Genomic DNA, 12448 nt, shown 5'->3' on the forward strand with positions numbered 1-12448 from the left:
TCCAGAGGGAAACCAGATTTCCTGGTTTAGGAGCCTCCCCCGCTTTCTTCCGTAAAAGGAAAAGAACCCGATAGAGAGGTTGGCTAGACTGGGAAGTTTCTTAGCTTGTTACAATTGTCCTTTGGTCAAACTTTTTTTTTTTTTTTTTTTTTTTAAATCGTGCTTAAGGTGAGAAGGGCAGAAGTCTGAGGTCCCTGTTTCTCTTTTGTGTTTTCTATATGTAATTGTACTGGGGTTCATGTTCCAATGAGTGCAGTTTCCGATCGCCTGGTTCCATCAAAACCTCATTACGTTCAGAGGTTGCCTGTTTTCTGGATGAATCGTTTTCCTGCACTTTAGAGGACGTGCGGATTTCGTCACTACCCCCTGAAGAGGCCTTTGAGGCTGGCTGCCCCGTTTTATAATTACAAAGGGAGCTTTCCCCTCCCAACCTTTCGCTTCTTCCTAGTAATAGCGACTTGGAGCTTTGCTAATGTCTCTTCTCCTTTCCTAAGTGACACTGAATCCATAGGGATGTTGACACCATCATCCCTTTTTTCCCCTGCAGGAAGTGGCAGTGAAGCTAGAGTCTCAGAAGGCCAGGCATCCCCAGTTGCTGTACGAGAGCAAACTCTATAAGATTCTTCAAGGTGGGGTTGGCATCCCGCACATACGGTAAGAACCCGTCAGACAGGCGGTTCGCCCAGCGAGTACGGAAGGGGCCAGCCCAAGTCCCTTGTAGTCGGTGATTTCCTGACAGCCCTAGATCCCCGGTAATCACGAGTAAATTTCAGTTCGCCCACTGAGTTGAAAATATCAGTTGGTTTCACTCATGTCCATTCAGCTCCCGTCGTTTTTCCCTTCCCGAGGCTTTCATCTGCAGTTACGTGTGCAGGTCAGCTTTGATCCCTACAGGGGGAGGTTGACTGCTGCTTTCTTTCCTGCGGCACCTCTGATGTTCTTAGGTTTGTCCAGTGAAGGGATTTGAAGGTGCCCAAATGACCGGGCTTAGCCAGTTCGGGTTGATACTGGAGCTGGCTTGGGAAATGGCTGCTCTTTTGTTGTGTTTTTGTTCCAACATGTCTTCCTCCTCCGCTTAGAAAATGGCGGAACGACGTGACTCAACCCCATATTACTGCCCTTTTTTCACTTTGAGTTCAGAAGTTATGCTTCTTGAATCCCCCGTTAGCAGCCCTGAATGGATTAATCCATTGTAAAGCCAAGAATAAAGCTTCAGGAGGCGGTGGGGTACAAAGAACGAGATAACAGAATGACAGTATGTTTGTAATCTCTGCGCAGATGCGACATGACATTGTTAAGTTATACTGTGTAGAAATTCTCAGAGATGTTTATTACCCTTTCTTTTGTGAATGATAATGTTTGGCACATTTCAGTTTGTACTAAATTTTTTATGGGTAATGGCAATGGCAGTCTGAGCAGCACCAACCGTGTTGAAATAAATTGTCAGTTGTGTTAAAAGAAAGCTTCACTTAGCCACAGTTTGGTAAGTAATTTTAACCTGTTGAGTTATTTTGTCAATAAAACTTCAAGGACATTGTTGGCCTTTGGAGGATGGGATATTGGTGAAAGCAAATAGAAATAATAATCAAATAAAAGATGACTAGGTTTTTAAAATACATTGTGTTCTTTCAAATACTTAACCTCTAAGGGTTTTAGAGTAATTCTTTTTAGTTTGAGATTAAATAACCCTCTATAGAATAGTAACTAAAATGTGGTTTAAGATGAGCTGTATTCCACTAATGAAAAATAACATTTGCAAAAAGATGCTGAATAGTAGAGAATTAAATGGAAGATTTTCTGTATCCTTTTCCATTCTCGTTTCTATTTTTTAAGTCTTAATTTAAGTACTGGGTTACATACATTAATTCTGATTTGGGAACAACCAAACTAACATTATACTTTAAAAAAAATCCAGTGAAGATATGACATTTTTAATGGAAAATTGATGAAATGAATTCCTTGGAAGAAAATTCCAGGTTTATCTTATGTAGCAAAGGTTGATGTGAAATTTGAGATGATCTGGATTTGAGATTTTTCAATGTGTCTCATCACTTTAAAAACCTGTGTGGAAAAAAAATGGCCTCTAACCCCCATTGGTTTGCTTTCCACCACTTGTTTTTTCCTAGAATTTCTTAACAAATGGAATCGTACACTATGAGGTCATTTGTATCTGGCATCTTTCGCTTAGTATAACGCTTTTGAGATTTGTGGAGTGGGAGATTTTTAAATTTCACAAACCAAGTTAAATTTAATGTATTTGAAATGATTTTCAAAAATCATTAAGCATGTTGACTTTTCTTTCCTAAACCCAAGTTAAGAACATGCTATTTTATATGGTATCTTTTATTTAAGGATAAAGCAGGTACAAGCCAATAAGGGCAATGAGTAATACGTTGAATATGTACATTAATAAATGAAATTAACTTGTGAGCAAGCTAATAGGTGCCTGTTGTAAGATGGTGGGTACAGAGAGGGTTATGGTAGTTACAGGCTGCCTGTGGGTGGGGCCAAATAGATGAATCTGGCTTTCAAATTAAGGCTTTTTGGGAGGGGAGATGGGATTTCAGGGTCTGGCTCTAAGGAAAAAAGGTTGGTGAACTGGTTGGGGAAGACAACCAAGACTAATATATGGCTTCTGGGAGTAGTCTCTAAGGTAGAATGTATAATTGGATAGAGGCAGGGAAAGCATACATTTGTTTCAAGAATGCTAGGGATAGGTATATAAAAACAAAGTTGGTTCATTGAATTTGTTTTGTTTATTTATTTATAATCTGTCTATGTGGTATTAAGGAACAAAACCAGGAGCATTCTACCTCTGAGCTATATCTTCAGCCTTTTTTTTTTTTTTTAACTTTAATACATGGTCTTGCTAAGTGACTGAGGCTGGCCTCAAACTTGGGAACCTCTTGCATCAGCCTCCCATGTCACTGGTATTCCATATGTGTGCCAGAATACTCAGTTCTGGTTCATTGGTGTTAAAGTCTGAAAGAACATCAGTTTTCACTGATGCATAAAAAATATTTATATTAATTTTCTTTGTTTAGATAGCAGCATCTTCCCATCCTCCTAGTTTAGCTTGTTCCCCACAATTTCTGTGTCTGTATATACTTAATAAATATTTACTTGATAAATATTGAATTAAGTTGGGTTTTAGTTTTATCTAGATTAAATAAGATAATCCGTTATCCATTGTTTTAGACTGGTAAACACTAATTGTAAAAATTTAAATTTACCCTTTATTTGCACACATCTCTCATACCCATTTAGTCTTGCAGTCTCTCATACACAAACTCTCTCACACTCATACACAGTACACGTTATTGGTCTATGGATTTGCTTTAAGATACTTAGGGATGTCTTAAAACAAATCCTCAAAATTACTTGGTCTACCTAGCAGGTCTGCCTAATCAGAATCTTGCTATGTAATTTGAGGAACCTATGGTTAAGTTGAAGCCTGGCAATCCAGTCTCTTAGTTTTTAAACTAAATCCTTGGCACCTTGTGAATTGACATCAGGAAATGACTTAAATTACTGAGTTTCTGTTACAGTCCTCCTTTTTGCCACACAGAAATGAATTAACATGTTCTTTAAAGAAACAAGATAAGCAGAAAAGAGTGCTTATTTAGGCAATTGGTTTTCAGTGGTATTGACTGGTGATCTAGGATCATTCAGTCCTTTAACCTGTATGAACCTCTCAGTTTCCTCATCTTTATAAAATAAATAATTTTACTAATTTAGTAATTTTCTATTTTTGTTGGGGTGAGAAAGCAAAGTGCTGAATAGAAAGGATTTTTGTTCTTTGTAACTTTCTCCTAACACCTATGATCCCCAGGTTGGGGGCTTCTACCCTCCCACTGTGGGGGGGGGGGTGGGGAAGATTTCTACTGGCTTTTGCATGCTGAGATTTTGGTTTTGTTTTACTGATGTATCCCTACCTAAGTAAATGTTTCCTGCTTAGTTTCTCTTAAACCTTTTAATTCTGGAATTTCTTTTAGACTTGTTTTTAGAAGATAGTAGCTAGAAAGCATTTCTTCAGTTTGATGTTTTATATAGATATCCTAACTGCCTTGCCCTTGGTACTGGGGATTGAACCTGGGAGTGCTCTCCATTCCCAGCCATTTTATTTGGTTCATGGGGATTGAATCCAGAGGTGCTTAACCACCAGCTACATCTTTTACCACTTTTATACATGTTATTTTGAGACAGGGTCTTGCTGCGGCTAGCTTTTGAATTTAGGATACTCCTGCCTCAGCCTCCTGAGCTGGTGAGTTGTGCCTTACCACACCCGGCTCATTTCATTTTCTGTTGACACAGGGTTTCACCAAGTTGCCCAGGTTGGCTTCTAACTTTCAATCCTCTTGCCTCAGCCTTCTGAGTCTCTGGGATTATAGGTTTGTGCCACTACACCTAACTTTAAATTTTAGGAATAAGTACCACAGAAGACTTGAAGATATCATCAGCTTCAAGTAAACCATAGACTAAAAATGAAGTGAAATATACTTTTATAGGGAAATCATATAAAGAAGATGGGTGGGACATAGGAGACTTGCTCTTGCCTTGTATTTTTCGTTTTGTTTTTAGTACTGGGGATTGAACCCGAGGGTGCTCTATCATTTAGCAACATCCCTAGTCCTTTTTATTTTTTCTTTCGAACTGGGGATCTCACTAAGTTACTGAGGCTGGCCTCATACTTGGGATCCTGCTTCAACCTCCCAAGTAGATGAAATTACAGGTGTGTACTGCCACATTTGAACATTATACTTTAAAAAAAGTGTGTGTGTGTGTGTGTGTGTGTGTGGTTGTATATGATATCTTTATTTATTTATGTGTTGCTGAGGATCGAACCCAGGGCCTCCAAGTGCTAGGCAAGCGCTCTGCCGCTGAGCCACAACCCCAGCCCTGACCATTATGCTTTTTATGCACATTTTTTTGCTCTCTCTGTCCAAATGTCTGATATTCTGGAGGATAATTATGAACTAATGATTAATTCTTTCTTTAGTGTTAAAAATCAGCTTAAATTGTAGCCACACGAGGTGTCACACACCTATAAACCTAGTGCTGCGAAGGCTGAGGCAGGAGGATCACGTGTTTGATTCAAAGTCAACCTTAGCAACTGAGCAAGGCCCTAAGCAACTTAGTAAGACCCCATCTCAAAATTTAAAAAAAAGAACTGGGAGAATGGCCCAGTGGTTAAGCACCCATAGGTTCAATCTCTATTATCAAAAATAAAACAATATCAGCTTAAATTTTAATCTTATCTTTTCGGCATTGAATATATATCCCATGAATAAGATTGCAATGCCGTTAGAGAACAAAAAATGACAACTGCATTGGGTATGTCTTTACTGATATTTGTGAAAGATCATTAGATGAATGAAAGATGTAATTATTAGCGTAACTGAAATCGTGGAATACTAGAAACGTGTTCTATTGATATTATTAGTCTACGAAATCATGTTATAATGCTAGGTAGTAGCATTTTTGAGTTGAATGAAACCTGAGAGGTGTATGTAGCCCAATTCCTGATCATACAAATTAGACTGTTGAGTCTCAGAGGAGTACTAGAATCTGCTAACTTCTAGTTCTTCTGAAAGCCATTACCACCTTTGTCAAGGTAGTACGTATACCTTTTCATTTGATTCGAGGAGCACCACTTAGCTTTATTATGACATTTAGCTTCATTTAGAAAATCTGAAAATCTCTTCTATAAAATAAGTGACCTGGACTGGGGACTGTAGCTTAGTGGTAGAACACATACTTAGCATGTGAGAGGCCCTAGGTTTAATCTCCAGCAACCCCCACCCCACCAAAATTGTTAACAGAGAGGGTTAACAATTTGAAGGTCAGAATTGAGTCTTTAAAGTCCTTGAGTTTAACAGAAGTTTTTTTGAGGTTATGTGAATACCTTGCTAGCTTTTGAGTGAGTGAATACCTAGTTAAAATGATGCCCCCCTTTTTATTTTCTATTTATTTGTGGTACTGGTCATTAAACCAGGGTGCTCTACCACTGAACTACACCCCCAGCCCTTTTTTACTTTTTATTTGAGACAGTCTCACTAAGTTGCTAAAGCTGGTCTTGAACTTGACATCGTCTTCCAAAGTCACTGGGATTACAGGAATGCGCCACTGCCCTGCTGATGTTCGTTTTGGTTAACTATTTTTGTTTCCAATAACAAAATAAAGCTTTTTGTTGGCTATTTGTTTAGATAGTTCTTAATATTTTGGATTACCAATATTAACATAACACAAACTGATGCATGTCTTAAACAGTTAAATTTATGTACAGCAAAATGCATACATCTTAATGTGTGTTTAGATCAGTTTTGGCAAATGTATAGTCATGTAACACACACCCCTCTTGAGATAAAGAAAAATTTTTCTTTGCGCTCATGCACACACACGCTTGGATTCTTTGTAAGCTATATTCTATAATGACATTATTTTTAAGAAAAGGTGGATTTTTAGATCATAGTTATACATTCTGGATTTATCATTGTGCAGAACACTATTATATTTACCTAACAAAATATTAAAGTGATTTTGGTGGCTGCAGCAGTGAATGTTCATTGGTAATACTAAAGGGAAATGGAAAAAGCTTTATACTGAGATAATTCATGTTAGGGTTCTGTCATATCATATAGATCTCAACCTAGAATGAATTCCATAATTTTTAAAGTTGACTTTAATTTAGAAAAGGGATTTTTTACAATGACCATGGTCCTTAAGAGTTTTTAAATGCATTATGTAGATTGAAAGAATCAGTATGCCTGGAAGATGCCTCTTCTGTTCTCTGCAGTAATTTGTTCTTTGAGGTATGATTGCCTGTGATTTACATGTAACATTGGTAAGTACTGTTGAAATAAGGGAGTAATTGTTTGAAACCAATATGGCTAATTTTTTCCCTTCTACACATGAAGAGGGGAAAAAGTTAAACATTTGGGCATTGTACGTGATTATCTTTTAATAATTACAACAATCCTGTAAATTTGGAGTTTTATACACAGTTTGTCAGTAGTTAATTTGTATAAAGTCATACAGCTAATACATTATTTGAATATATATTGTTCCTTCTTTGAATAGAACCAGGCTTCCCAAATGTTCTTCCCAAAAGAATATCCCTAAATATGGGGTTGGGGATGTAGTTCATTGGTAGAGCACTTGCCTAGTATGTAGGAGGCTCTGTTCGATCCCTGGTACTACCAAAAAGAAGAGACTCATTGCTAAACCTGATGTTTTTATTTAATTGTCTTGAGGTATGGCCTAGGTATCACGATTTTTTAAAATTCCCCAGTGTTTCTGATATACAGCAAAGTTCAGGAATCAATGTACTATACCATATTTTGTGCATTAATTGTTGCCTCTGTCCATTGTCATCAATCCTGTCTTTACCAGGAACTACATCTCTCCTCTTTTTGTGGTGGGGTCACCAGGGATTGAACCCAGGGGGGTACTTAACCACTCAGCCACATCCACAGGCCTTTTTATTTTTCGAGACAGGGTCTTACTAAGTTTCTTAGGGTCTGGCTAAGTTGCTGAGGCTGGCTTTGAATTTGCCATCCTCCTGCCTCAGCCTTACAAGCTTCTGGGATTACAGGTGTGTGCCACTATATCCGGCTACATTTATTAAATTTTAGAAGTACCAGATAACATTTAAATTTTGATTCTTCAGTTTCTAATAGGAATATTCTTCAACCCTGATATTTCTGTTTTGGAAGTATTAAGCTGAACCTCATAGGCCAGCCGCCAATTATCAAGTGGAAATGTGGCTGTACTAGTTCATTTAGCTTTGAATTCTGATGTAAAGATGACACTGTATCATTAAAATATAATGTCCTGTAACTTCACAGTGAAGACTTATTATTGAGGATATTCATGCTTACATACCTATTAGCATCTGTTAGTGGTGTTGGCCCTTTGAAATTTCTTTTGATTCTAGGTCAGCAATATTACGAAGTTGCTTCCATCAGCAACTTTTGTATTGAAGGATTTTTCTTAAGGGATGATAACAGTGGCTGAAGCATATATAGTATAAACCATCCTTGTTGCAATTGTGTCATTCTTAAATATATTGTGGAGAGATTTGCAAATGAACCTTCTGAAATTAAGTCAGTCTGTTTAGGTTGAGTATTCCTTATCTGAAATGCTTGGGACCAGAAGTGTTTCAGATTTTTGGAATTTATTTTATTTTTTTTCAGATTTTGTAATATTGCATAGACTTTTGTAGTTGAATATCCCTGATTTGGAAATTGTAAATGCTGTGAAATCTGAGACTATGTGCATCAAGTTGGCACTCAGAAGATTTGGGATTTGGGAATTAGGAGTGTGCTTAGTCTGTATTTCAGCAAATCTGGAAGTTACTCTAAGTACTTCATCTTTGTTATATTTCCCTATACTGCCAAACTATTCTATCCCCATGTTGACTTTTATGGAACATCAAGTATGAGATCTAATTTAAAGCTACTTTGGAAAGTAATAGCATGAAACTTTTGTAGGTTTTAAGTTTTCAAATTTTTCAAGTCTCAGTTATATTGTCCTTGGTAACAACTGAAATAATGAAGCGCATCTAATTAAACTGAAGTTCATACTTTACATGAATACCATTTTTTTCCCTTTTATATTTCTTCAGTATGCTTTTCCCCATTGATGGGTTGTTTTATGTTTGGCCATTTACATTTGATAGAAGTTAGTCTTCTACCAAGCTCCACTTATTAAAATCCTAGTGTTCCTATTTCTGAACCTTCTAGTATTAATACTTTGTATCCCTATTGCAGAAATGTTTAATGAAAACTGATGGTTAAGACTGTCTTTGTGGACTTAGCATACTTTATAACATCTTGTACAGTACTATGTAGGGAATAACAAGTACCTTCTTTCATTCAGTTTTTGTGGGTGTGTGCTAGTGCCTGCCTATCTACCCTGTGCTGACAAAATTGAAAATACTAGATACATTTCACTTAATACTGGATACATTTCACTTAGGAGAAAATTTTTGTGAGTCTTGTATTTTGAGCATCTGCCATGGACCTGGTATATTGTAGTGGTCAATTTGACTCCTGCAGAAAATCAGGAAAGATGTTTGGATCCCCCCCCCCCTTTTTTTTTTGGTACTGGGTATTGAACCCAGGGGCACTCTAAAATTGAGCTATATTCCCAGTCCTATCATCTTATCCTTAAACTGAACTGCTGTTTTACTGGACCAGTTTTAAGTTTTTTGGTCACTGAAGAATTTACTTTTATGAGTACTGCATAATTCTGTATTATTCAGGTTTTTACAGGATGAATGGGGTTGTTTGTTGTAGTGTGGGGGGGGGGCATTCTGGAGATTTAACCCAAAGGCACTTTACCACTGAGCTATATCCCCCACCTTTGCAGTTCTTCTGACTCATCCTCAGCAAGTTACTAGGGTTATAGGCATGCTTCACTATGCCTATCGGATTTATTTATTTATTCATATATTCATTGCTTTGTGTGTTATTTTCCAGATTATATTGACTCTTTGTAAATAGGGATTATTGCTTCTTCCATTTTCCCTTTTGCTACATCTTAGGTAATCTTCCCAGCCCAGACCTTGTTTGTTTGTTTATTTATTTATCAAACTTTAGAATAATTCACCGTTTTCTCTTTGTATTCAGAGGGTTTGAGTTAATTTTGTCCTATATACTTTTCAGATAGTTTTTACCTCAAATACTTAGTCTCTTTTAAAAGGATTTGCCAAACAAGTTTATATAGTGTGGGGGGAAATGTTCAACCATTTTATTTTTATTACTTTGATGCTGGGCATTCAATCCAGGACTTTCCATGCTCAACCATTTTTATGTGCATCATGTTTTCTGTTTTGAGAAGTGGGAGTATAGATAGCATTTAAGCCTTGAGAATTTGTGGTTTAGATTAAGAAGTCAGGAAGGAGGCCCAGTTTTGATATTTTGGAAGTAGAGTAGATCATTTTGAACTTGGACACGTTGAATTTAAGGTGACATGATATCCCAATTTTAACTCTTGTGCAGTTAGTTAACAGAAAACTGAAAAGATCTCAGCTCAAGAGATTAGGACTGAGGTTAGATCTGAGCAATTAGCATATAAGTGAAAACCCAGTCCCTTAGTTAATAATTCAAAGTTAATAAAGCAAAAAAATAAATAAATAAAAACAGTTGGGATAATGGGCTATGGAAGACAATAAACCAGGTTTTCAAAAAATGAGTTGGTGTAGAAGAAAATAAGGTCATCTTATGCATATTATGTACCTGCCTATTACTGGTTATTTTCAGTATACATTGAAAATAGGTCCAAATTTCAGGCAAACCCCTAAATGCTACCCACCCCTTCATCTTTTCCTCTTCCATCTCTACTTTAAGAAGCAGCCTTACTTCTTCAAAGGAATTGAAGTCTCATAATTTTTGCATCCTTCTGTTATTGTGTGTGCTTTCTTATTTTGGAGGTGCGGGTACAGTCTCTGGCTGGTCTCAAGTCATGGGCTTAATTGATCCTCCTGCCTCAACCTTCCTAGTAGCTGGACAAGAAACATAAGCAAACCTGACCGGTACTTGTTTGCTTCTATACATACACACTGTACTGTATATAAAAGCAGGGAGCTGGGGTTGTGGCTCAGAGGTAGAGTGCTCGCCTAAGTATGTATGAGGCACAGGGTTTGATACTCAGCACCATAAAAAAATAAGATTAAGATATTGTGTCCACCTATAACTAAAAAATAAATATTAAAAAAATAAAAGCAGAGATTATTTGGTTTTGTTAGCTATTATGAATATTGAATGGTTAATGACTAGTGTCTTTGGTGGGTAGTGATATGTATGAAAGGAAATTTTATGTTTTGTATTTTGGGGAGAGTTTTTTGTTGTTATTATTATTGTTGTTGTTTTGGCAGTACTGGGCATTGAATCCAGGGCCTCATACTTGCTAGGCAAATGTTCTACCCCTGAACTACATCCCCAGCCCTTGGGAGATTAGACCACACCTAGCTTTAATATTTATTTTCTTTTCCCTTCATAGACTTATTGGATTTTATATTACTTACATGCTTTTTAATTCTCTCCCCTAGGTGTAAGATTAGTGATATGGGGAAATGAGTCAATTTTAAAAGGTTGAAGCCAGTCTGGCACTTACTTGTAATGCACCTACTTGAGAGTCTGAAGCAGGAAGATTGCAAGTTCAAGGCCAGCCTTGGCAACCTTAGTGAGACAGACCTTGTCTTAAAATGAAAATATAAAAAAAAAAAATGACTGGTGATATATCTCTTTGTTATAGAACCCCTGGGTTCAGTCCCCAATATGGGGAACTGGGTATGGGGGTTGAAGTTGGGCATATGGTAGGACACCTTGAGTACAGCTACTCTTCATTTTTTTTAGTTGTAGATGGCCACAATATCTTTATTTTATCTATTTTTTTAATGTGGTGTTAAGGATCAAACCCTGTGTCTCAGGCATATGAGGAGAGTGCCCTATCACTGAACCTCGACCCCAACCCTGGCTACTCTTAATATTGAACCACCCTTGAGCCTAGCAGTTGAAGACCAGGCTGAGCAACATAGCAACGTTCTATTGCCAAAAAAAGAAAAAAATGGGGCTGATATGTAGATCAGTTGTAGAGTGCTTGTCTAATGTAACTAAAGCCTAGAGTCAGTCCTCATACTCACACAAAAAATGGCAAAACAGGTTTGATGACATAAAAAAATGAATTAATAGCGAATCTTTCTTGATCATATTATTTTTAATTTGATAGGTACATCTATATCTAAAACTATGGTGATTTTTGTATTTATGTTTCTTTTTTTTATTAAATTTGATTCTTCAACCCTGGAGTAGCTAAGTAGCCTTGTGTGTTTTTTTTCCCTAGTGAAAATATTTTGGTTCCTAAACCATCGTAAAGATATTTGTGAAAATTGCAAATTTGAGGTTTTGTTTTGTTTTTACAGAAATTGTGTTAAAATCGAATCCAAGGGATTATGAATAAAGATTGTTACTGATCTTTTAAAATCTGAAGTGTACTTTGAATGTGAAACTGGAAGAGAGAAGGAAATGGCTTAGTGCTCAATTTTCTTTCTTTCTTTTTTTTAGTTGTAGATGGGCACAATAACTTTATTTACTTATGTGGTGCTGAGGATCGAACTTAGTGCCACACATGCTAGACAAGTGCTGTACCATTAAGCCACAACCCCACTCCTAATGCTCAATTTTCTATGGCAGGAGGATTCATATTTAGTATTTAGATAATAAAATTGATACTCAGCATCTCATAAAAATAAAGGTATTGTGTTGTGTCCATCTACACCTAAAAAATAAATATTAAAAAAAAAATTTTCAGGTGTCTGTATTCAAAGTGTAATGAATGAAGGCCACAAATTAAAGAAGCAAATAGGGGCAAGGAAGTTTAAGGACAATGAGAGTTATACAGCATCCTTGTTTATGAAGACAATAAAAAGCCAGAAGGAAGTAAC

General features: G+C 36.8%; 1 protein-coding gene across 4 annotated transcripts in view; it reads left to right on the forward strand.

Annotated features, from left to right (window-relative positions):
• The window catches only part of Csnk1a1 (casein kinase 1 alpha 1), a 41901-nt gene that overhangs the window by 721 nt on the left and 28732 nt on the right, over positions 1–12448 (forward strand). For all 4 annotated transcript variants that reach the window (XM_071612252.1, XM_071612251.1, XM_071612250.1 and 1 more), the window contains exon 2: positions 548–654. In XM_071612252.1, the coding sequence (XP_071468353.1) occupies positions 548–654 (107 nt within the window). The remainder of the gene's footprint in view (positions 1–547; positions 655–12448) is intronic.

This window comes from Marmota flaviventris, chromosome 5 (genome assembly GCF_047511675.1).
Source record: "Marmota flaviventris isolate mMarFla1 chromosome 5, mMarFla1.hap1, whole genome shotgun sequence".
Classification (NCBI taxonomy): Eukaryota; Metazoa; Chordata; class Mammalia; order Rodentia; family Sciuridae; genus Marmota; species Marmota flaviventris.